Source organism: Osmerus eperlanus, chromosome 2 (genome assembly GCF_963692335.1).
Source record: "Osmerus eperlanus chromosome 2, fOsmEpe2.1, whole genome shotgun sequence".
In the NCBI taxonomy this organism is placed as follows: domain Eukaryota; kingdom Metazoa; phylum Chordata; class Actinopteri; order Osmeriformes; family Osmeridae; genus Osmerus; species Osmerus eperlanus.
Genome location: NC_085019.1, coordinates 13,381,858 through 13,409,245, shown reverse-complemented (window position 1 = coordinate 13,409,245; position 27,388 = coordinate 13,381,858). Strand labels below are relative to the sequence as shown.

The following is a 27,388-nucleotide window of genomic DNA, read 5'->3' as shown; positions in this document are numbered from 1 at the left end:
AGTAGCAAAGCTCTCTTTAATGTCACTCTTGGATTGGACTCTGTCCTTGTATGTACCCCTTATGGCAGGAGTTGAACTGCTGTCAGAGATGTCTCCAAACAGATGATGACACAGGATCTTAACTTGTCGCTCGAGGAAGTCTAACCAGATCCATAAAAGTAGCTCTAAAGCCTTGCCGTTCCTGTATGTCACAAGCTGTAGATCTCCATCTTTCACGCAGCTTGTAGGGCCATTTCATGATCACTTGCCTCATATGAGATGGTATGTTCAGCTCCTCCAGGTACAGTATTTCTGACATGGCGTTGCAGCATCCTCTTAAGAACAGAGCAAATTCCAGTGCATGAGTATCCTCAGATTTTATGACTGGCCATATAAAGAGTTTGTCCATGTATGCTATTGCGACTTTATATTTGTTTCCAAAATGTTCCATTAAAAGTCCCTTTGCCTTTTGATAGCCCTGTTGTGATGGCATATGCATACAGCTCCTCACCAATTCCCTTGGCGGCCCCCTGGTGTATTGCTCCAAGAAATACAAGCAATCCAGATAGCTGCTTGTTCTCTCCTCCACAGTGTTCAAAAGCTCTCATAAATGAAATACACTGCAATGGATTGCCATCAAAAATGGGAACGCTGAGGCAAAGATGCAGCTAACTGCTGCTGTACAAGCATTGACGTGATTTCATTTTGTTTTTGCATGATAGTGCAGATGGCATTATCTGGGGCGGTTGGGGCTTGTAGGGTAGTGAACTGTTGTGATGGTGCACTAAACTCCTCATATTGTGAAGTTGCGGGATGATCAAATTGAGGCTTTAAAGTAGACAATTCAGGCTCCATTTGTAAATCATATTTGAGAATGGCATCTCTTTGTGATTTGCTGTTGTATTGTATTTTCTCCTGTGTGTATGACTTGACGTGGCTGCGTATTTTAGACCTTGCACCTAGCACAAGTGCTGGGGGCGCTGCTGAGCTCAGCTGAGCAGTAACGTTAGGTTTAGACACAAACTCCTTTAGTTTTGGGTTAAACACGGTACGTTTTTGTCCCTTGAGCCCTTTGCTCACGTAAGAATTCATCCCATTTGTGACAGACCTTTGTCCTACAAAACTTCTCTCCAACACAGACAGACGAACCGCAGCGGCAGCCATTTCAGCGTCCATTTACATTTGTTCCTTTTGTTTTCTTATTCTTTCAACTTCCAGCCTGTGTCTTTGCTCTTGCTCCTCTAACTCGTGTTTCCATTTCAAAACTGCAGCTTTCTCCATGAGAGCCGCTTGATCGGCCATTGCCAGCCTGTGAGCAGAGGCGGTGCTCGACCCTGACATGCAGCTGCGCTCCGAGCGCTTGGATACGTTGGATACGCTGTCTTCAGGATTCACACCATCAGTGACCACGATATGTTCAACAGTTTGCACGATGCCATCATCCTCGTTACATTCCTTTTCATTTACATCAATTGGTGTGACTTCATCCAAAACCCCATTTTCGTTTAACCAGGTGCGCACTTCACGCATGAATGCGTCGTTTGCGGCCCTTTTAACATGAAACCAGGCATCTTGTATTTGGATTTCGTCCATGGGCAAATTAAAATCATTTAACAATGCGTCATGTAGAGATGATGCATTTTCACACAATCTATTAAAGCATTTCAGTTGTTGAACTATAGAAACATTTGCATTTGATGGCCATAACTCTCTTATTTTCTCCTTTATTTTGCTTGCACGTTTAAAAACAACACTTCTTTCCTTTTCTAACCGTTCTATGGCTAAAACAATACCCTTTGTCGACAGTTTCCTTTGTCTCTTTTCGGCTTGTATGCCAATAGGCTCTGTTTCAGGGTTATCGATATTCTTATCAGACATTTTCAACTGTGAATGAATGAAAGCCACCACAAGATCACTGGCCGTGCCCGGCAAGCACAAACTCCTGGAATGGGCAGGAGGCCTCCTCGCATCGAACTGCGGTCCACGCTGTAGTAGAATATTTACAAGGATGACTGCACTCACCGAAGACGTCCTGCACTGTCGTCGTGTTTCATACCTTATTTGAGGAGCTTACTTTGCTGACAGCGAGAGGGTTAGGGTCATTCAATCCCTGATTGAATGAAGTCCTTTGCTTTGTCATGCAGCTGAGCTAAGCCCAGCTGTCCTGCGCTCCAAACGTTTCCAGGTGAGTAATCCAAAGCGGCTTCTACCTTTTCCAACAGGTAGGGATTTTACTTTGTCCAAAAGGTCGTTGATTTTACTTTGTAGCGACCATCCAGTTCTGTAGTCGCTTCTGGGTGCGGGGGATCCAGTTCATGACGCACTGGGTACAGAACCAATGTCCAGACGGAATTGCGTTCGTTTGGGGTGTTCCCGTTTATTAAATATAAAAGCGGTAAAAACAGTATTACCTCCCGTCACCCTGGCCTCCCGTCAAATGGTGCCTGTGGCCCTATATAACCCAGCCACCACAAACCACACCCAAATGAAACAAGCCCCATTAACCCCATAAGTGCACAATAATGGCTCCTACACACAGGTTAAATGTGAAAACATACTATTGAGATAAGTGACAAATGCTGGCGTCAAGTGTGTCTGTATTGCATGTTTGTATGTGTGTGCTGACCATCTGACTGACCATCGGGAGAACCGGGACATTTACCGGTGGCCTGACAGTTGTTTTGGATTGCCGTAAACTGTCAACTTGATCAGCGATTATAATAGAAGTATATTAATTTATTCCTTCCATATTATAATGATCTATGATTACACATTACAGTGTCTCCCAAACAACGATTCTTTTCTATAATAAAATGCAAAGAACATCTTGTCTTTAAGGACACCAATAAAGAATGTTTTTTACTTTTAGTGAGAGCAGCGAAACATAGGGTACATTTACAACTAAGTGAAAGGCAAACATCTCCACAAGCAAGATAGTCGCAGCAATGGAGAATAGAGTGTGCACATTCACGAAAACAAGGTTTAGATTATGTCAGCAGTAAATTGGTTTTCAGCACGGTGCCTGGTGAAATGGACTGTTAGAAAAGGAAAGGTGGAGCAGAAATTCAGAGAATAAAAAAGATAGAGGCCTTTGCCACAGATGTAGCTAAATGCTACAAAATAAGCAACATGTTATCTAGAAAGGGACCAGGGGGGTATTTCAGGTAGCGGGTTTAACAAACTGTGAGCATAACCCTGAACTCTGAGTTGATCTACTTTAAAATGGGAAACTCCGACTTTTCGGTTCCAGAAAAGCTGATTTAAATTTGTTCAGACAACTCGGAGTACGTCCACTCTGAGTTAAACGCGGGCATGAGAATTATTAAAAGCCAACATCAGTGGAGCTCCGATACTAGGATCCACCATGGCACCCGGTGACAAAAAACATTGTCCTACTTCACCAAACTTCAGATATAAGTTTTGTTACGTGTTTATGGTCAATCTGAGCACATATTCCGGAAAAAAGCAACACGGCTGTAGCAGCGTTGAGACAATTGGCGTGGGAGACGATTGGTGCCGACCGTTACAAAAAAAAAGTATATTAAGGTATACTATAGGTATACTACAGAATGATATACTACATTTTTGATATACTTTTAAGAAGTATGCTTAGAAAAATGGTATACATTTCTTCTGGAGTAAGATGTACGTTTTATTTTATTATACAGCAAAAACAGTCAAAATACTTTTAAAGTACATTACACATTTTTTAGATCCATCTTGTATATTCTAATTATTCATGTCTAGGAAAATCTATTAGGCCTATGCATTGCACATTTAATCTTTTTTGTTACTGAAGCTGTAACCTTAATTACTGCACATTTTGAAGCTCTATACTCTCATACTATACAAATAATTATCAATTGGAGTATTAATGGAAAAAACAAAAAAGGTATTTGAGAAAAAAGCAGACAGAAGGGTTGCATTATGCATTTGAAGGTTATACTGTCAAACTGAAGAACGAAATAACGATGTGAAAAAATGAAGATAGCGTGGCTCATTGGCTGGTCAATTCCCATGATGCAAGACGGTAAATAGTGTTAATACAAATGTAATTTCATGAATTTAGTTTTTTTAATGTGTCTGCTTAGAATGTAGTGTTTTGTTGCGTGGTAATTGTCATTGTCAGTGCTTCCCCTACCCTTATATTAGGGGGGCGCCCCGCCCCCCCCCAATGGCCTCCCCTGCCCCCCCTGGAAGGTCAAGTTAATTTAGTAAAAAAATAAAAAATAAATAAATATTTGTATCTATATTTTTTTTTTATATAGCGCCCGATCACAAAAAAAGTTATTTAAGGTTACCTTTCCAATAAAACAGGTCTATAGCTTGCTCTTTTATTAAACTAACTAAATGGCCTTATGTTATTTATCTTATTTACACGACGGCATGTCACCCCCCCCCCCCCCCCCACCCCTCCCCCACAAAGCTGTAAACCTAGGGGAAATACTGATTGTTGTGCTGGTTTACCATTGTAACCATGAGTTAAATGACTTACGTTTGATAAGAAGAGCTGGATTAATACAACGTGAATGCATACGCAGTAAATAGGTTCTTTCAGCTAATAATCTGCAATGTCACTTGGCGAGGGTCCCGTCCTTGTCAAGTGACGCAAGATCGGTGGCGTTTGAGGGGCCCCTAAACATTTAAATTTATTAGTAAATCATAGGAAATTTACTTCTTGAAATACTTACATTAATTGAAAGTGCACTTGAAAGTATTCTAAAGTATACTTTGAGGTACTTTAGGAAGTATACTTCATGAACTGAGAGTGCACTACACAGGTTACTTTAGAGTATTCAAAAGTATATTTTGAAGTACTTTACGAAGTATACTTCATAAACTACAAGTGCACTACACAGGCTACTTTACAGTATTCAAAAGTAAACTTCAAATACACTATACGTGTACTAAATTACCTAAAAAGTGGGCCAATTCAGTTTACTTAGTACAAAAATGGTATATAAATAAGTACATTGCTAGTATATAAATAAGTACATTGCTAGTATACTTTAAGTACTATGATAATAGTATACTTTTTATACTTAAGTATACTTACAAATTAAACTTTAAGTATACTTCTTTTTTGTAAGGGTATGCAAAGGTTTGGGAAGGAGCCCAAAGTTTCAGTGGCCTGGGATTGAGGAAAATTCCCAGCCTGAATTATTGTCTCAGTCCACCCCTGTGTGTGTGACTTACGATGATGAGGAAGATGAAGTAGATGAAGTTGTAGAAGGAGTGAGCATCCATGACGTAGTACATGATCTCCACCCAGCCCTCCAGAGTGATCACCTGGGGAGAGACTCACACTGTCACAGTGTGTGTGTGTGTGTCACACAGACACACACAGACAGACACACACAGACAGACACACACAGACAGACAAGATGTGGGCCTGTGTGTGTGATGTCGTTAGGGGATTGTGCTAGTAATCATCAGGTTGCCAGTTCGATTCCTGGCCGTGTAAAATGACGTTGTGTCCTTGGGCAAGGCACTTCACCCTACTTGCCTCGGGGGAATGTCCCTGTACTTACTGTAAGTCGCTCTGGATAAGAGCGTCTGCTAAATGACTAAATGTAAATGTAATGTGGAGTGTGTAAGTGTGAAACAGAGATCGAGCATGTGTGTGCAAGTGTGACACAGAATGAGATCAAGCGTGTGTGTATATGAGCATCTGTATATGTGTTATGTGCATATATGACCCACCCTCACCACCCCCCAATCCCTGGCCGCTCCTCACCTGAAAGATGACTATCCAGGCGTAGACTATATTGTCAAAGTTGATAGCTCCCTTGTGTGGGTTGCTGTTGCCAGTGTGGCAGCGTTTGTAGTATTGGTTCCAGTTGATGCAGAGCCCCACAGCCTCCACGCTGCTGTTGACCAGCGGGTCCGGGCTGAGGCCTTGCGTCTGGCGCTCCAGGGCGTCCTCTTTGCTCATGCAGCAGATTCGGCCTCCCTCGCGGCGCGCTGGCACATCGGCGCATGACATGATGCCGTTGTCGGCGGCAAGCGAGCAGATGAAGGGCCGCTCGTCGTCCTCCTCTGGTTGGTAGTAGGGGGTGGGCAGGGAGGCGGAGCTGAGGGGGAGGGAGGAGGTTAGTGGAACCAGCTGAGAGAGGAGGTATGGAGGAAGGTTGCGGGGGGGTTGGGGGGGAGAGAAAGATAGAGAGAGTGTGTTTGTGGTAGGGTTGGGTGGGGGTTGAGGTGGTGTGGATGATGTAGAGTAAACGTTTTGCAGATGTGTGCATATACACATGAGTTCAGGCACCACATTTTAACACATTTGAGTACCACACACACACACGCGCACACACACACACCTCCATCTCTCTCCTTGAGTCCATGCAGAGGTGAAGAGTCTAGAGGCAGTAGAGCAGTGATGGAACAGATTCATTTAAAGGTGACATGACATGCTGTTTTTGGATGCTTTTATATAGGCCTTAGTGGTCCCCTAATACTGTATCAGAAGTCTCTTTCCCAAAATTCAGCCTTGGTGCAGAATTACAGCCACTACTAGCAGTCCCACAAGGAGCTTTCCTCAGAACGCGCAGTTTTGGTGTCTGTAGCTTTAAATGCTAATGAGGAGCGGAGGGGCGGCACCATGCGCTAATGTTTACAATGGATGTATCGCAATGGCTGTAACCCCGTTGCTGTAAGATGCCTCGAATTTGCCCATTCTCATCTGATAACCGAGGTGACGTCACAAAGAGGAGATTTTCAAACAGAGCAATTGAGCCTTCATTTTCTCAAAGGCGGAGAAGAACACCCAGGGCTTGGTTTACACCCATCGAAAATTCTAGCCACTGGGGGACCAAAGGCAGGCTAGGGGAACTCATATTAATGTTAAATAACCTCCTAAAGTGAAGTTTTCATGTCACCTTTAATAACACAGACAAATCTAAAATCAAACTTTAGCTGATTGACATCATCTGAAGTCGACCTCATCAAGTCCTACCATAGCTGTAGAGCTCCCTCCTATCTCCCTCCCTTCTTCACTTTTCTTTCCTCCTTCTCCCTCTGTCTCTCTCTCCTCCTCACTCCCCCCTCACTTGTTACCTCACTTCCTGCCTCCCTTACTCCCTCCCTTCCTCATCCCGATCTTGCTCCCTCCCTTCCTTGCTCCCTCTCTGTCTCACTCCCTCCATCCTCCCTTTCTACCTCTTCCCTATCTCTCTCCCTTCCTCCCTCCCTCCTTCCCTTTCTCTCTGCCTCCTCCCAGAGTACCTCTCTCACTCCCTCTAACCTGCTCTTCCAACAGCCTCTAGCCAGACACAGCTCCTGATGGGCTCATTTACCGCTATCTGATCTTGATAGACAGCCAGGCTGGAATATTACATAGTCGCTCACAGAGTTTTGTATGAGGACCTTTGACGTTGGACAGGCCGAAAAAATACGTAACATTATTAGGGTTCCTCCGGTAGGAGGAAACCTATGCATCTGATGCATCTGTTTTCAATCGTTAAAATAAACATTCCTCACAAATACATTTTCGTTGTAGGATTTATTATGACATTACATTACAAGTAAACGATTTGTTGGTGAAATTATCATTACCTGTGGTTTCAAACCAGTGTTGCTCACTGCAACGCTGTAGCCTACGCGAGACACTACAAAAACATCTACACAGATGTTTAGGAAGTCAAACGGCGACAGAACATGTTCGGCACTCCCCTTACTTAAATCAAAAGTCTATCTAATTACTAACCTGAACTTCATTGCCACAGCCAAAACTTTGTCAATCTGTTCGTGAAAATAATTAATTTCAGCCTAAACCGTACAACGGAACGTTAAATCCAATTCAACCAACGCAATCGCTACCAAGACAAACACAGCAGTAGTCTAGTACTGTACTGTAGTAGTACAATTTACCGGGGCAGCTTCTTTGCGTTGTTACTGACAACCCTTACAAAAAAGAAGTATACTTCAAGTTTATTTTGTAAGTATACTTAGTATAAAAAGTATACTATTATCATGTTACTTAAAGTATACTAGCAGTGTACTTATTTATATACTATTTTTGTACTAAGTAAACTGAATTGGCCCACTTTTTAGGTCACTTAGTACACCTTAAAGTACACTTATAGTGTATTTCAAGGTTTACTTTTGAATACTGTGAAGTAGCCTGTGTAGTGCACTTTCAGTTCATCAAGTATACTTCCTAAAGTACTTCAAAGTATACTTTGGAATACTGTAAAGTAACTTGTGTAGTGCACTTTCAGTTCATCAAGTATACTTCCTAAAGTACTTCAAAGTATACTTTGGAATACTCTAAAGTAGCCTGTGTAATGCACTTTCAGTTCATGAAGTATACTTCCTAAAGAGCCTCAAAGTATACTTTGCAATACTTTTAAGTGCACTTTCAATTAATGTAAGTACTTCAAGAAGTAAACGTAATAAATTAAATTTTACTATTACTTACTAATATATTATAATGTTTAGGAGGCCCTCAAACGCCTCAGATTATAAGTCACTTAGCGAGAACGGGGGCCCTTGCAAAGTTACACCGCAGTTTCTTAGCTGAAAGAAGCTATTCACTGCGCAAGTGTTGACGTTTTAAGACAATGACCACGCAACAAAACACTACATTCTAAGCAGACACGTTTAAAAAACTAAATTCATGAAGTTACATTTGTATTTCGAACAAATGGCAAACTTATCAGCAAATTTTAACACTATTTACCGCCTTGCATCATGGGAATTGACCAGCCAATGAGCCATGCTATCTTCATTTTTTCACGTCGTTATTTCGTTCTTCAGTCAGTTTGACAGTATAACCTTCAAATGCATAATGCAACCCTTCTGTCTGCTTCTTTCTCAAGTAGCTTTTTCTTTTTTTCCATTAACACTCCCATTGATAATTGTTAGTATAAGAATATAGGGCTTCAGAATGTTTTGGCAGTAATTAAGGTTACAGCTTCAGTACCAAAAAAGATTCAATGTGCAATGCTTGGTAGATTTTCAGAGACATGAATAATTAGAATGAGATGGATCTAAAAAATGTAATCTGTAATGTACTTTTAAATTATTTTGACTGTTTTTGCTGTACAATAATAGAAAACGTACATCCTACTCCAGAAGAAATGTATACCATTTTCTGTTTCTAAGCATACTTCTTAAAAGTATATCAAAAGTAAACTATTTTCTAAGTATACTTCTTACAAAAGTGAACTATTTTCAAAGCATACTTAAAAGTATATCAAAAGTGAACTATTTTCTAAGTATACTTCTTAAAAGTATATCAAAAGTGAACTAAAAGTGTACTATCCATATTTTAGTATACTTATAGTATACTTTAATATACTTCTTTTTTGTAAGGGAATGATCGCTACTAGTGAGCTTTTTATGAATGAGAGATTTTCCACTAAATAAATGTCAAACTTATTTACGTTTTTGGGGGCATATTTTCAGTTAGCAGATGGTACTGTTTGAATCGCGATTCCATCTTCTACTGCCGGTAACGTCGTAGAATAATCTTCAAAGGGGGTTCTTTATTAATGAATGAATGCAATATGGGCTAAATGCCTGAAAATATCACAAGAAGGGAAAAACTTTCACTAAATAAATGTCAAGCTTATTTACGTTTTTGGGGGCATATTTTCAGTTAGCAGATGGTACTGTTTGAATCGCGATTCCATCTTCTACTGCCGGTAACGTCGTAGAATAATCTTCAAAGGGTTCTTTATTAATGAATGAATGCAATATGGGCTAAATGCCTGAAAATATCACAAGAAGGGAAAAACTTAAAAGGACGTTTAAGTCATAGAGATTAGGTCAATTTTTACACCGGTCTGCCAAATTTGTTCGTTTTGATTCAGCTATGAGGCTGCCTCTTGCAGGGGAAATGAGAAGACATCATATTTCATTCTACACTTCACTCGTATTTTGAGTTGTAAATGAGCAGCAAAAAAAAGATGCTTTTAAATATATGTAATCTTTATAAATAATAAGTAGGCCCTATGCATTTTTATATAAAATATACAGAAATATCAGTTGTAAAAATGTCATTAAAAAACGGACCCCTGTGCAACCGACGCAAGCAAGCACACCCTACAATTTTCCCAGAAATTGTACCCTCTCTAGTTCCCAGGTGTTTTGCAATTACCTTTTATTTTCTTTGTGACGACACTATATATTATCATTCCAGGTTAAGAATAGCCTACCAATGGAGGCTGCGTTGGAAATCGTTAATCAAACTTTTGTCAGCATTTTGAGTGGAAATTTCATTTGCATTTGTACAGGTGTATTCGTGCATGTCGGGCTGGCCCTCGCTAGCCTGGCTCTGACCTCCTACGTACTTCCGCTCAATTTTCAATTTGCTTCTGTACTAGGTCTGGGATTTCGGTGTATTAGTCGGTTTTCAGAAAAAAAAATTTGTAGGTCCAATCAGCGAACAGAGGGAGTGGCTGAGAATGATGACGTTGATGTTGTGCACTAGTTTGAGTTGTAGTTCAGTAATGGCGGTGGAGAAAGATGCGAGTGAAGCTATTCGGTCGGTTGTGGCAACGCTGCCGAATATCCATAAGTTGAAGCCGGAGCAAGAACAATCCTTGCTGAGTTTTGTTGGTGGCCATGATTTTGTGGCCCACCTCCCCACGGGGTTCGGGAAAAGTTTGATTTTCCAGCTACGGCAGCTAGCTCCGTTACAGTAGTGGTGAAGGCGTTGACTAAGGCGAACGCTAGCGATTGGTTATGGCAGATCAGAGTGGCTCTGGGCAGATCCAATAGTTTTAAACTTCAACAAAGTACCCGCCTTCAAGGAAGTTAACGCTTGTCAATGGAGCGATCCCAGACCCTCTGTACAAATGAAATGTACGAGGGTCTGGTTAGGACCAGGCTCTCGCAGCGGAACAACAGTTTACTGGCCGCTCTGCCCATTCGCGCACCTCACAGTTGCGTATTGATCAGACAAGACACGCTTATCAACTCGATTACTATTGATCAAAACAGAACGAGGGTTCGGCTGTAACCTACTTGAAACATACTATTGAGAACATATTCGCTGACATGCATTGCACGCGTGATGAACACAGCTTCACAGCTTCTTTTTTTTTTATTGCAGACTTTTTTTTTTACTTAGGCGCTCGGGATTTGTCATAGGCGCTCGCGAAAACGGCTTGGGCGCATGCCTAAATTTTCTCTATGCAGGAAAAACCCTGATATCAACAACCAAATCTAAAAATGGCATTTGAAATTGCATTTAATTTTAAATGCAAAGGGGCGGGACATAAGCCATTTGATAGAGCTGTCCTCATTGAACGGCAGTGTTTTATGCTTTATAAAACATTGTATTTTCCTGAACATTTGTATATGGCCCTAAAACGTAACCTGTAAAGGTTTCATGCCTGGTGTTGAGCTGTAGAATGGTGCTGGCAGCCTGGCACAACCAAAACACACACACTTCTCTGACCCTCTACCTGATCATGCGCTTGCTTCAATAAACGTGACTGAGAACAGGCTACAGGCTTTTTAATGCCACACAGAAGGGGAGAAGGAAGGAGATGGACTTCTCTGCATGAGTCTACCTCAGTCTGCCCTCCCCTGCTCATCTCATCTCAGCCCCATGCACAGGCTTTACCACTTACATATTTTGCACTATCACTTTGCTCTTTGCACTTTTCAACACACACACACTTACACTATCCACACCAGCAGCACAAGATAACTTTCCTCCTGGACACTGACACTGTCAAACCCTTTCCTGTATATGGAAACACTCTGGGCCCGATCTTGCACCCAGCGCAATTGACTTTGTCAACAACGCAAGTATCATTCCTAGTTTGCACTCGACGCACAGCAGACTTTTCCCTCCACAGACGCACGTCGAAATGACCTTGCGCTCCCGTGGGCGGTTTAGCGAAAAAGGAGGCGTGTTCCGGCGCAAACGTTCCCTGGTGCTATTTTGCAGTTTCCGAAAAACAATTCCGCCACTGACCAGGAAAAACGTGGTCGTAAGTCAATGGCGCATTATTCAGATGCTATTTTAAGGGCGCAAGCTTGGTCCGTGCACACTGCTGGCGAGGCCAGGGTCTTCTTTCTGCGAAGCTACGTTACAATGTTTTGATTTATGGCGTGTTACATTTCTTCAATGTTTATAAAAAGATTTTCATGAGAAATCTATGTATGTGAACATGATTTGTAACAATTGTGGCAATTTTCTCCCACGCCTGTTTAACCGAAGCTAATTTGGGTGGGTTTCTTCCATCTCCATCAGAATCTGAATCAGAATTCAGTTTATTCGCCATGTAGCCTATGTTATACAAACACGGAATTTACTGTGGCAGGAAGGTCCAAACAATAAACATATACGGGTCTTAAATTAAGTAAAAAAGTACAATAGTTAAACTAATTCCAAGAACTAAACAATTTAAAAAAATAAAATATAGGGTAGGCTATATAAAAATAAGAATAAGAATTTGAATGAGCAGCATGAGCGGGCAATTTAGTGCAATGACAAAACTGCTCTGCCTTTCCCATACAATGTCACTTATCTATCTGTTACGGCCCTTACTAGAACGTCGGTCTCCTTGGCTGTGAACCACTCCTGGCGTGCGCCTGGCAAATCCGCCGTTATAATAGCAATCCGCCATGGAACAAGCGCTGCTCTTACAGGGAATGTGAGATGACGCTCTGATTGGTTTATTGCACGTTACGCCCAAACCACACCCATTAGTAATGTAGCTACTTCCGACCTACCCATTTTATATTTGCGCCAGGCGCAAAGTCATTTATCCCGCCGGCAAAATAGCAACCGAGCCGGAGTCCCGCCCACAAAGTTACTTGCGCTTTGCGTTTTGATACTTGCGTTTCAGATCGTCAAAATAGGGGGGTAGGTGTGAATATGTTCTCCCTATGTGTATGTATATGTGATTTATGTATGTATGTCGGTGAGGTGTATAAGCTACTGGATGACCTAAATTTCCCTTGGGATTAATAAAGTATCCATCCATCCACATGTTAACAATAACATATCTGGTTAAATCATTTTGTGGCCCATTTGCGTTTCAATAAGACTCAAACTTGTAGTATGTCTGCTACTTGATTGAATGTCGCATTTAGCATCCCAAGCTCTTTTCAAGCTAATGCTGGCCCTCAGGTTAACATTACAGTCCTCCAGCACTAATCAACAAGAGCCCTTCACTGCTGCCTTGGAGCTCTCAGGCTAAACGGAATAAAATGCTGATAATGGCTTGTGTTTATAATTATTCATTAGCTGCACAGGCTAGCAGCCTAGATATCATGAACAAGCATAATCAGGGTAATCAAAGCTTGTGAACAGCCATTCATTCAACGGTATGTGAGAGAATGTATTTTATTGATTCTGTACTACTTACTGTACATACATACTGTATACACAGTATACATACATACGTATGTAGCACCTTGCTAAGATTTCCTTTAATATTGCATTTACATTTGTTTTATTTTTTCTATTCAAATGTTCGAAGCGAATGATGTATTTTACATAATTAGGTTTCAACTGATTGTTAATATTGAGATTCAAATTTCTGTAAGCTTGTTGGCTGATAAGTTTTATTTGACCTTTGACGTTGTCAAGCTATATCTGGGGAGGAACGGAAGGAGAGGGAGATGAGAAGATGGTGGAGAACGGGTTGAGAGTTCCAGTGTATTTAGTTGAAGAGAATGTCCCAGTTACATCCTCCTCATCTGTAGGATATTAGATGGAAGGGATGCGAATGAGTTGCCAATTAGGGGACCATAGAGTGAATAAACATGTAATTAGCGGGCTGTCGGACAGGCAACTCAGAAGCAGATTATACGTGAGTACGGGACTGCATCAGATTGGAAAGGTACCGAGGTATCTTCACGCCACGAGGTGGCTAGTGCACCACGTGTTGCCCATCGACTGAGGCAGCCATCTCACGGCGTGGCCCAACGTACACGAGCAACATTACAGGTGGCAATCGACAGACTTTTATTTCATTTTATTGCGAAGCCCCTTCGCAGAGGCTTGACAACCCTGTTTATTTATTCATTTTTACGTTTCATTAGGCCTATTTGGATGGAACAGGTAAGGTTGGCTTGTATCTGCATCATCGTAATTAAAAGAACGTTATAATAGTAGGCTAGCCGTTTGTCCCTGTCTTAATGCGATGTTGTGCAAACCAAAACAACGTTTACAAACGTGAATTGATCACTCTACTTGAGGCCTTTTGCGGGCATCTGTGGGAGTGGGAGCACTCGATGGTCTCTTCAAAAATCGCATGATATCCATGGCTAATTAATCCATTCCGAACCGGTAAACTAATCCACAACGTGTGTGTACATACTTCGTGGATCCTGATTGGTGTCGCCGCCGCAGCCGCAACGCATTGATTGGAGGGTCACAGACCCTACAGCGCAGATGAAATCATTCAGACTACAGCGTTTATATGTTAAACAATATGAAATTTAGTCTTTGGTGTTTTAAAATTACACCAAATTTATTTCGGATTATTCCAACGGCAGAATACGAGGCGCAGGGAACTTAGATGTGCGTAAACTGCATAAACGCTATTTAGAGGTAGATAAACGCAATTTCTGCAATTTAGAGGTGGATAAACGCTATTTCCGAATTTCGGGAGGTGCATAAACGGCGTTTACGTGCGTTTAGCCCCCACTACATCCCTGGTTTAAACATAAAGCTTATTTTTGTTACATCAAAGGCAGTCAAAAGAACTCAGGGTGCCCTAACAAGTACTTTTGTTAATTTAAGTTATGCCCAAAATCATGAAGGGTGCTACACTTACATACATACATACATACATACATGCTGCATACAGTATTTAAATACAGTATATACGTACTTTTACTGTTTACAAATAACAGCTTCAATCTCTGTCTCTCTCTCACACACCCAAACAACAAACTCATTCTCTCTCACACACACCTAAACAAGAACCACATTCTCTCTCTCTCTCTGACGCACACACACCTAAACAACCTCATTCTCTCTCACACACGCACCTTTCTTTGTGTCACACACATTGTTCCACTCACAGAGAGAAGTTCTTCTCGGGGTAGCAGCGGTTCCTCAGAAGCCCCGCCCACAGCTGCACGCCGATGATGCCGAATATGAAAAAAACGAAGAAGCAGAGCAGTAGGACGTTCCCAAGCATGGGCAGCGTGTCCAGCAGCAGGTTCACCAGGATACGCATGCCTGCACACACACACACACAGGTACACGTACACGCAAACGCACGCACGTACACACACAGAAAATGTGCATGTGATATCATATTGACTGTGTACAGTATGGTATACATAAAGTATTGTACCATACACATGAATACAGACAGAATACAGAGTGCCTAACAATGATCTAACGAGGCAGGATCAGCAAATGAAAGCCTGGTTAGACATGTCTTGCAGTGATGAAATAATCACAAAGGAGCTTATCCACAGTGATGACATAATGGGCGGTAATTGCACACAAGGTCCTGGTGAGGGTGTACTGACAGCTGATTGGTGTAATGAAGGCCTGGTAAGGGTGTAATGACAGCTGATTGGTGTAATGAGCTGGTGAAGTGACTACTGCTGTATTCTCAGCTGGACTCCTGAAACCTAGGGTCTGACACACCACTGAGACTTACACAGGTGTGTAGGTGTGTGTGTATGTGTAGGAGTTGGTGTATACATGTGAATGAAGTAGTGTGTGTGTGCATGCGTTAGTCTCACTGGTTTTCCGGAGGAGAGACACCGCAGGAGGTAAATGCAACTTAAGTACAGAACCCTACAACAACACATCAAAACAGCTGTTTTACAGAGTGACATGGAAGACAGGTGGAGGGAACAACAAAGAGAAAGATGATGAACACAAAGAGACATCCCAGTAAGATGGGATGTAAACAATTGTGTACAAAAAAAGAACGAAAAAACAAGAGGGGAGAAGAAGGTGAAGGAAAGAAAGAACGGATCAAAGGGAAAATCTCCTTGAGCTTCAACAGTTAGTGTGAATCAATATCACTTTGTTGGTTCTCTTTAATTGCATATATCCAATGGCATACATTTCCCTCTATACAAACTACAAGCCTTTACATGTCCACTTGCAATGTGTACAAGAGCTCAGTCGATGGCATTGTCATTGCTAATGAAGGTACTTAAGCACAGGACAGCCAAGGGTAACAATTATGTGGCTGAAGACCTACAGTAGCAATACCTTCTAGATATTGACATGTTGATAAGTTGTGTGCAGATCAGTGCAGTAATAGCCTTCATTTGCTTAGTGTACCTCGTGGGTCAATATCTGTGGAGGAGCAGGAAGGAAGTTGTGTGAGGGTGAGAGAAAAATTCCTCAATAGGGTTGAGGAAGGGAGAGTATGGGGGCAAGTACAAGGCTGTACATTGAAAAAACTATTACAAGGGCCTGCATACCTACAGATGCGGCTGGTTTAGTCTAATCTGTTCATGTTTCATGGTAATTGGTGTCAATGGATCTCATCTGGGGGTCAGATGGCTGAGCGGTTAGGAAATTGGGCTATTAAGCCCATTAAGTTGTGTCCTTGGGCAAGGCACTTCACCCTACTTGCCTCGGGAGAATATCCCTGTATTTACTGTAAGTCACTCTGGATAAGAGTGTCTGCTAAATGACTTAATGTAAATGTTATACTGAAACTTTCATGTTCTAATCAAAGGAAGTCTGTCAACCCTGAAACTGATACAGCCCCAGTCTTACGCCAGTGCCCACCCTTCACCCGTCCCAAATGATGACCACAACAATGACTTCCCTGCCACAACATATGCAAGACTACAACTAGTGATGGGAAGTTCAGATCATTTTACTGATTCGGTTCTTTGAATCTCGTTCAGTAAAATGAACGAATCTTTTTTCGAGTCATTCGTTCATTTCAACGGGGGTATCATGTTCTCATGTAGGTTAGTGCATGACATATGCACCAGCAGATACTATTTTATAAGAAATTCCTGCATTAAAATAATGTATCATGACAGTTTGTATGATTTGGTCATTTATTATCACACCACTAGCATTTAATTATCACGGCAAACAATTACACTGCACTAAACTGTAAGTGTAAATGTAAAGTGAAAATAACAAAACCAGTCAGTATGATGACTTGAGCGAATATCATTCATGTCTACTAAAACAGCGGCCACGCGAAAGGGAATGAGGAAACTGTTTCCTCTACTAAAAAATACAATGCGGGTCACGTGAAAAAAAAATCCAAAGACTCGTAGAAAGACCGAGGTGGGAAATGAACGAATCGTTTGTTTCCTCCAGTACAGAGCCTATGCAGGTCACTTGAAAAATGATCCAAAGACTCGTAGAAAGACCGAGTCGGGAAATGAACGAATCGTTCGTTTCCTCTAGCTACCACTACAGAGCCTATGCAGGTCACGTGAAAAATTATCCAGAGACTCGTACCCGAAGACCGAGTCGGAAAATGAACAAATCATTACTGTTTACTTGGATGAGCCTATGCAACAGTCCCGATGCGCGGCCACAAGAAAATGAACGAATCACTCTTTGAGAGGACTCGTTACTCCCGAGTCCTTGTAAGGATTCGTTCAAAATGAACGAATCGTTCACGAACGACACCTCACTAACTACAACCTCCTCAGCATCTTGAAAGTGTACGATTCCCCTCTCCTCAGCCCAATCCCTTTCATGGATTGTTTCCAGAAGGAATATTTAGAAAAGGCAGTTTCAGCACAAATTGTAATTTCAAAAACCAACATCGTGTCATTTGGCTTCATTATTTTTTTGTCACAGATACCACAGATTCCGCAAGGCGACTATTGAAAGGCAAGTGCAAAACTGTTATGCTTTGACATTATCACAGGATGTCAAAGGAATGTTCTAGTGTGCAATTACAGCGCATTGCACATAAAACGTTTATGTAATTGCTTTCCATCATCTCTCTGCTACACAACCTAGTAGTTGATTAGAATTAATATACTATACCCCAGAAAATAAGACACAATTGTGATCAATCATAAATAAAGGCAATATTCTTGCTTATTTGCCTATAGGGAGAGCTTCACAGAACAGTCATCTGTTTTTATCTGACTAGTTTACAGAAGTATAATATTCTTATACCCAAACTGAATAACTTATTTTTTCTAATTAAAAACGTAAAAAATGTTTTTTAACATACCTTAATTTTCTTATTCTTGTCAATAGATGTCTTTCAGAAATTGATCACCATGGTCACAGAGTTGACCAGAGAGGTGAAGGATCTGAGAGAGGAATTTAAGACCTTCCGCCACTCAAGTTCATGTTGCCAACCTTGGAATTTGGGGTTCTGCCTGAGGCTTTGCCGGTAGATTTGCCTCTGCGCACTATGGAGGGCCTGGACCATGCAGAGGCAAAACTCCAGCCCCAAGAGGCCAAGAAAACAATGGTAACTAGAGGACTTCAATAGATCTCATGCCAAAACTACTAATGTTTTGCACAGAGCGACATATTATTAGCCTGTATCATATTTTAAAATGGCTAGCAAAACAGGCCACACACTCATCGTGTCAACACACACATACACACGCGCGCAAACATTTACATAACTTAAAACAGTTCTACTTCTTATATTGACAGGTGTCACGCTTGTCTGTAATCGGAGGGACCACACTGGAGGTACGAGTTCGCCGCATGCTCTCCTATGCTCTGACCAATGAGCTGGCATCTGGCCTTAACTGGGCTGGAAAGAAGAGGAAGGACCAGACAAAACAAAAAAGAGCATTTAAAGAGATGGTGCTTTGCAGGTGCATGTTTGGTGAGTCCATCCATCCATCATCTGCCGCTTTTCCGGGGGTCGGGTCGCGGGGGCAGCATTTCGGCCGCTTGTATTCGCGATCTCGTTCTTTCGGTCACTACCCACAGTTCGTGACCATAGGTGAGGGTAGGAACCAGTGGCGGCTGCTGGTCTTTCAAACAGGGGAAGCTCATTTTCGGCCTAAATCATATACATTTTCAGTTCACTGGCTAGTTCACCCCTACGACACTAGCCTAGCCTACTGTATGAATGAATGAATGAATGAACGAACGATCTAACGAAACCCGAAGGAAATGTGGGAATTAGGTTAAACTGAAACAAGGAATGTGATGTATAATTGTATGAAATGTATGATGAAAATTGACTAGCAATTTCGCCAAGCTTGAATAGGTTCGGCGACTTTTTATAGTACAAAATCGCTGTCAATCAAAAGGAGATGCAGTCTTTCGACAGACCCTCCAATCATCACGCGGAAGCCCAGCGTCCAGGCCAGCCCACTCCTCCATTCAACCCCAGAGACGCTGAGCGTCCAGGGCGGGACATAATCACAGCATTTATCCAATGACCGTATAGTTTCGAAGCACTGAAAAAAACTGTTCAACGCAGCCCGATTGAAGTCCATGGAAGCTGAGCTTCAACAGGGAAATGCACTGTGGCGCTACGGGAATGTATGAGAAGGAAATCAGTCAGTCGACCTACTAATATATGTAGCTGATTCTGAACGAACTCGTCTTCAATATAAACTTGTTCTAACGCATTTAAAATGTTAACACAATCGTAAATATTTGACCATTAATATTTTGAAATGTTAGGGGAAACTGAGCTTGAATAGCTTTGGTGACTTTTTATAGTACAAAATCACTGTCAATCAAAAGGAGATGCAGTCTTTCGACAGACCCTCCAATCATCACGCGGAAGCCCAGCGTCCAGGCCAGCCCACTCCTGCATTCAACCCCAGAGACGCTGAGCGTCCAGGGCGGGACATAATCGCAGCATTTATCCAATGACCGTATAGTTTCGAAGCACTGAAAAAAAATGTTCAAAGCAGCCCCATTGAAGTCCATGGAAGCTGAGCTTCAACAGGGAAATGTGGCGCTACGGAAATGTATGAGATGGAAATCAGTCAGTCGACCTTGCTAATATTGATTCTGAACGAACTCGTCTTCGATATGAACGTGTTCTAACGCATTTAAAATGTTAACACAATAGTAAATATTTGACCATGAATTTTTTGAAATGTTAGGGGAAGCTGAGCTTCCCTTGCAGTCTTAAAGAAATCGCCACTGGTAGGAACGTAGATCGACTGGTAAATAGAGAGCTTCGCCTTTCGACTCAGCTCCTTCTGTCCCAAGCGGAGGAGTTCAAGTATCTCGAGTTGTAAATGAGCAGCAAAAAAAAGATGCTTTCAAATCTATGTAATCTTTATAAATAATAAGTAGCCTACGCATTTTTATATAAAATATACAGAAATATCAGTTGTAAAAATGTCATTAAAAAACGGACCCCTGTGCAACCGACGCAAGCAAGCACACCCTACAATTTCCCCAGAAATAGTACCCTCTCTAGTTTTACTTTGTGATGTGAAACACGATTGTGAAATGTAATGTACAATATTAGCTGATATTATTAAAGATCCTGTAAAGTAAATTCCATGTTTTGCTTCTAAGTACATTATATACGTGTGAAATGAGTTCCTGAAAGCATGTGCAAAGCGCTAAAACTTTGACGCACTGAAATGTGGAGTTAGACCGAAGAACAGTTTCTCTTCCGTTTTCAGATCAGGTTTTAATGGGCGGAGCCAAAAAATGTCATTTCGCCCCATCTACGTCAGATCACTGAATGGCTCCTCCTGCTGTACTGTTATTGTAGCTTACATCAGCTAGCTAGCTAGCTTCAGGATGTCCCCAACCACCCGCAACTGCATCTTCCCTGGATGCAAGAACTAGCTGCGCTGCAACGCCATTTAAGTTCCCTGTTGATAATGAAAGGAACAATAGGTGGATAGATTTTGTGAAGAGCCACGCTCATGGAAAGCTTTGGATAAACTCAAACAGCCGCCTCTGCGCCAATGACCATTTCATGGCGGACAGTTTTAACATGGACCAGAGACAGACGGGGTTCACCAACACACGGCTTCTCTTGCAGCGCGGAGCCGTACCGAGCATCGCCCCCCCCCCGGCCGTTCATCCTCCGGTCGCACCTGGACCATCCACCACCGCCAGTTCATCACTCAGTTCTGTGTGCTTGTTATAATTATACTAGATAACTTTTCCAGAGGTATTTCTGCTATAATTAGTGCAAACCGCTAACTTGATATTAGGCTACTCGGTGTAGAATGATGGTATTTTGGTGAAATGGTAGCTAATGTGCTAGAAGTAGAAGTTGGAGAGCTCACTATCTGCTGTCTCTGCTGTAAATGTTTACTCCTGTGTTACAGCTCAGGGGAATATTTCATTTATATGCATCTGTATGTTTCACTCATTGAACAAATACATTCTAATTCTATACTGTTTTGTTCGGCTTGCCGTAGCGTCCATTATCTGGGTCGTAGGTAGCTTACTTGAGAGAGGCGGCGCCTTCCAGCAAGGGGGCCGAGCTTCAGCTCCTTTAGGCGACACGCCCCCCCAGTCTCAAACAGAGAAGACTGCTGATTTTCTTACGATTTCAAAGGCTAATTTAACATACTTGTCTTGTGTTTTTTTTCATTCGAATTTGGATGGGTAGTTAATAACACATTATTCTGTGGTGTGGTGAACTTGAAATTCGTTTTTAATTCCACTTTACAGGATCTACTTTCGGAAACGGTAGTCTACTATTTCACTGAAGCATTAGCATCATGACATTAGCCTCTGATTTATTATGACATTACATCACAAGTAAACGATTTGTGGGTGAAATGATCATTACCTGTGGTTTCAACCAGTGTTGCTCACTGCTACGCTGTAGCCTACGCGAGACACTACAAAAACATCTACACAGCTGTAGGAAGTCAAACGGCGACAGAACATGTTCGGCACTCCCCTAACTTAAATCAAAAGTCTATCTAACTACTAACCTTAACTTCATTGCCACAGCCTAAACTTTGTCAATCTGTTCATGAAAATAATTAATTTCAGCCTAAACCGTACAACGGAACGTTAAATCCAATTCAACCAACGCAATCGCTACCAAGACGAACACAGCAGTAGTCTACTGTACTGTAGTAGTACAATTTACCGGGGCACCTTCTCCACACAGGGCTATATTGCACTTTGAGTTGTTACTGACAATGATCGCTACCAGTGAGCTTTTTATGAAAGCGATTTTCCACTAAATAAATGTCAAGCTTATTTACGTTTTTGGGGGCATATTTTCAGTTAGCAGATGGTACTGTTTGAATCGCGATTCCATCTTCTACTGCCGGTAAGGTCGTAGACAGTGGCGGTTCTACATTGAATTACACCCAGGGCGAGACGCCCTTCGCGCGCCCCCCACTCCCCCCCAGGAAAAAAAAACGCAATTCTGGAAAAGGTTATATTTTATTTGAACAACATAAGTGAAAGAGAACATTTCTCAATTGGACAAATCAGACAGCATATTGGCACATTACTTAAAGCATATAGCAGTGGAACATAACACATACATAGGCCAACGCAGAAATGATCAGAAATATTAAAATTACATTAACTTGCAGTTGTGCAGTTGTCTTGTAGCCTCCCCACAAACACACACACACATACATACAGACATATGCAAAAACCCACCTGAAGGCTCATGCTGGGGAGAAGTAGAGGCAAAGAGGTCTTCATTCTCAATATCTGATTTTTGTGGAGATATTTGTGTAGCTGAGGACATAGATGGTAGCTCATCCTGAAGGGTTGAGACCATTCCAGGAGAGGCCTGTGTAGCTGATGAGGTAGATGGCTCATCCTGACCAGTGGCAGAGGATGCTCCAAAATATTTTAGAAGTGCCCCTGAAATTGAAATCAAAAGGCTGTTATGGCCGATTATGTTCTATACAGCTAAAACAGCCTGGGGTCAAATTGACACCAAACATAATAGGAGGGTTACATAAACATGCCCTTACACGCTAAATGTCTGTTATTACATGCTATATTAATATAACTTTCAGGGAGGAACACTTTTAGTTATGACGTTAAACTATACTTTGTCACGAAATATAGTTGTAGCAAATAGCAAATGTTCGTCTTTGAAACTACCTACAGATTTGAAAATTCCGTTGGCTAATTACAGGGCCTAACCTAAATAATGAAAATAAATAATAACTGAACTTGTAACAGTTTTGTTGCAAAGCACACTATTATGGTGAAATGTTATCTCGTGTTTGTTGAGTTAAAACCGAAATATTGTTGTTGCATAGCAAGCATCATAGCAAAAAGGCTAACAAACGTAAGAGTTAGCCTATACCCACCAATTAACATTAGCCCTTCATTCATGACATGGATACCGTAATAATCATACAGAGACATATTTGCATACCTTTATCTTTTTCTCGTTTCTCCTCTTCTTCTTTTCTTTTTTTTTTCGAAATTGGGCACCTGATGGCTTACTTGACCTTTTCCTGTCCATCTTCTTTGGCACTCAACAGTCAACAGATTTCCCATCCCCCCAATACTGTCACTCACGACCAGAAGTCAAGACTAAACCAATTCACCTTGGTGACCACAATCGTTGTGTTACATATTTTTATTAGCCATTTCACACAATTAAAAAAAACAAAAATGTGCAGGAACTTTAGGCCTATATTTATAATATTATGAATGAAATGTGCGTTATTTGGAAGAAAGTCGAGGTGCAACTGACTTTAGCCCACTAATTTAGAGTATTGCACTATACAGTGGACCCCCCCCCTGTCCGTTCCATTTGGGAGACCCAGTCAGGTGAGCTGTCTGTCCCCCTCCCCTTTTTTCACACAGCTTCTGTGCACGACACCTTCTCAGCAAGCAGGGGTGCCTGCAGCTGCCTGAAGGGGGCGCCAATTTGCCAATTCCCCACACAGTGAAATGATAGAAAAGAGAAAACCGCTTCGCAGCGCAGAGATTTTTATTTATTTATTTTATGCTTGTGCGCCCCCCACGTGACATGAAAAAATGCCGCCCCGGGCGGCTGCCCGGTCCACCCGTGCCTAAAACCGCCCCTGGTCGTAGAATAATCTTCAAAGGGGGTTCTTTATTCATGAATGAATGCAATATGAGTAGGCTAAATGCCTGAAAATATCACGAGAAGGGAAAAACTTAAAAGGACGTTTAAATCATAGAGATTAGGTCAATTTTTTTTACACCGGTCTGCCAAATTAATTCGTTTTGATTCAACTGTGAGGCTGCCTCTTGCAGGGGAAATGAGAAGACATCTATTTCATTCCACACTTCACTCGTATTTTGAGTTGTAAATGAGCAGCAAAAAAAGATGCTTTTAAATCTATGTAATATTTATAAATAATAAGTAGGCCCTATGCATTTTTATATAAAATATACAGAAATATCAGTTGTAAAAATTTCATAAAAAAACGAACCCCTGTGCAACCGACGCAAGCAAGCACACCCTACAATTTCCCCAGAAATTGTACCCTCTCTAGTTCTTATTGGGTGGCGAGAGCACAACCTTTGTTCTCTCACATATATATTTGGGTGTGCTCACGCCTTCGGCGAGCACAACCATTGTTCTCTCACATATATATTTGTGAGAATGCTGTTAAGCATTCTCACAAATATTCCTATTGTTCCTATTGTTTTCCTGTTTCTCTTTATTGTTGAAATGCTGCTTCAGCATTCCAAGTATTGTTCTTTGAATCTTTATTCAACTTCTTATTGTTGGAATGCTGCTTCAGCATTCCAACAATCTTTATTCAACTTCTTCATATTCTTCTTATTCTTCTTATTCTATTTCTTCCGTGGCACGTTTCAGCGCCTTCAAATCTTCAGCTATTAAAACCGTTCAGCTATCAAAGAATTCAGCAGTTTCAGGCCATTCCTGCTATGACTTTTCAGCTTTATACCTCTTATGCTTGAATTAATATAAATCAATATTAATATTTTTAACATGGGTTTCCAATGGAGTTTTCTTTCAAATCCTCTCAAACTTCTTTAAACTTCTTCAACTTCCAAATCCTTCTTCTTCCTCAATCTTTCAGCTAGAGCCACCATTTAAACTTTAAAATGTTGACAAAACCCTAAACTATTTTTAAATAATTCAGCTTTTTGATATCTATTCAACTTTTTTCAATATCACTGATTATGTTTCATGACTTTTTCAAGCCGTTTCTGAGATTTACATGGGTGTGTACATGAAACCCTAGAGTGCAGACTGAAACGCTTAGAGTGGAGGGCAGCTTCGGATGTCGTTGAAAACATATTTCTAGTTTGCCAGCATTGCCACAATTTTCGCTCTTCATGCTTCATTTTTGGATCAATAGATAGCTAATTTTGTGCTGGTCGTAGACAGTTGTCTGTTGAATCCAACAGATGTACACATTTGTTCAGAGCCCCACGAAAGCGAGACAAAGTCCAACTCACGCCCCATAGAGACCAATGCAAATCTGGTGACAAAATCGTCAGAGAAAGCAAAAAGAACAAGATTTTGAAACTGCCGGTAGAGTCGTATTTCTGACCGCACAGAAATATAACGAATATCTCTGGTTTCGGCAGTGTCTTGGGTCTCGGAAAATATCCTTATTTTTTGGATTGGACGTACAGTTTTGCGTCTAGGTTAACTTGTTTGAGGTGTGGATTCTAGCTACATTTCTGTTATTCTCTGCCCTCAGCGCGTTAGCAATCATAGCTACACCATCACCGTGGCAACGACAGACACGCACCACTCAGCCTCTCACACAGGTGATTGGTGCGTTTACTTGACCATGAGAAACCCGTTTACTAGCAATTGTCGGTTTGCCAATAATATGATTACTCTGTTTACATGTGTGATTAGTTATGCGATTATTCAATAAACGCGTCTACATGATTCTTTTTTATTAATCGTTGTATGCTCCACGGACAAAACTTGCACCATCATCCTTCTGCAACAAAGTGTCGCCGTGTCTTCCTGTATCGGCCCTACTGCTGTATGTTTCATTACATCAACACATTGAATCCTACTAAGAAAGCCGAGTAAACGCACTCAATGGTAGGCTACATCTGCTACTGCTAATACTATCCCAACTATAATTTAATCTGTTAAAACGATAATATTCTAGTTACGACTAGCTAGCCTACTTCTTCTTCTGTTTAACAGTTCAGCTTTCAGCTTCTCCCGCATTGTAGGCTATTTTAGCTCTTAGCTTTGTTAAGATGATGCAGTTCAGCTTTCACACTGCCTCTTTTGTGTGACTCACACATTTTTGAAATTCATTTCAGCTTTCAGCTTGCGGATATTTTCTCATTTCTCACTTTTATACTTAAATAAATATTAAGGTTTTTGTGCAAATTATTCTCCCTTTAAAAGTAATGGTAAATCCTTTCAAATCATTGTTGGAATGCTGCTCCAGCCCCTTTCAAAAATACCTTTCGGTTGCTTTACATTTACATTTAGTCATTTAGCTTTGAAGTTTCAGCTTATAACTTTCTACTAAATTTTCACTATTTTCAGCTTTTTTAGCATGGTCAGCTATCCCCATTCAGGTTTTCAGCATTCTCACTGCTGTTTCGCAGGAACAGCCTTTTCTAGTATTATTTATTGTTTATTTTCGCCCCCTAAGGATCAGTCAATATTTGGACTACATAGACAACGCCTGTGTCAAAATGTTTGTCTTGGTCTCGATTGCGTTGCTTGTATTTTTATTTACGTTCTGTTGCACGGTTTAGGAGGTTACAACGTTTTTGTGGCAAAAAGTGCCTTTAGTCAACGAAGGGTAATCAGTGCTAGCTACGTCACCACGTCAGCACACGTTAGCAACGACGCATGGATGATGTGCTGTTGCACAGCGAGTATCGTATCGTGCCGTGGTGTACTACTACTAGCAGCATCATACATGTACATTTAAGCAAATCAAGACTTGCATGTACAGTAAGTAATGTCACATTAAAGAATATATTTAAACTCAAGCTTGTGTGGTGCGTCGCTGGCTTCAGTGCCACAGCCTAAACTTTATGTCAAAAGAAACATTCTCATTTTCGGCGCTTAAAAACAATCCCCTCACTCAGTCAAGTTTGGCTAGCCTTCTTTTGAATTAGCCATTTCTCCCTAAATAGATGTAAAGCTTATTTACGTTTTTGGGGGCATATTTTCAGTTAGCAGATGGTACTGTTTGAATCGCGATTCCATCGGAAATACTGCCGGTGACAACGTTGTTACAGTAGCTTGTTTCAAAGGGGGTTCGCTTGTTTCAAATGGGGTTCTTGAGTAGGCTAAATGCTTGAAAATATCACTAGATGGGAAAAACTTAAGGGGACGGACCCACCTGCAACCGACGCAAGCGAGCACACCCTACAATTTCCCCAAAAATTGTACCCTCTGTAGTTATTATTATACATCTTCTTCTGCCATGGGAGTCTATGGCAGCCCCTAGAACCGTATTGTCAGAAGTTGTGAAATTTGGCACACTCTTTGGGGCCAGTCCCCTCATCAATTTCACCAAGTTTCATGTCTCCATTTCAAACCCTCTAGCGCCACCAATCGGTCAAAGTTGAAGGTGTGTTTACACACTTTACTTTTGAACCACGTCTCATTTTCGAAAATGAGGTATCGTTGTA

At 41.4% G+C, this 27,388-nt stretch overlaps 1 protein-coding gene across 1 annotated transcript in view; it reads right to left on the bottom strand.

Moving 5' to 3' along the window:
• Positions 1 to 27,388, bottom strand: part of cacna1ia (calcium voltage-gated channel subunit alpha1 Ia) — a gene marked incomplete at its 5' end in the record, with an annotated part of 202,896 nt that overhangs the window by 161,912 nt on the left and 13,596 nt on the right. The window contains 3 exons of the mRNA XM_062452705.1: positions 5,176 to 5,268; positions 5,717 to 6,053; positions 14,974 to 15,133. Coding sequence (XP_062308689.1) covers positions 5,176 to 5,268; positions 5,717 to 6,053; positions 14,974 to 15,133 — 590 coding nt within the window. The remainder of the gene's footprint in view (positions 1 to 5,175; positions 5,269 to 5,716; positions 6,054 to 14,973; positions 15,134 to 27,388) is intronic.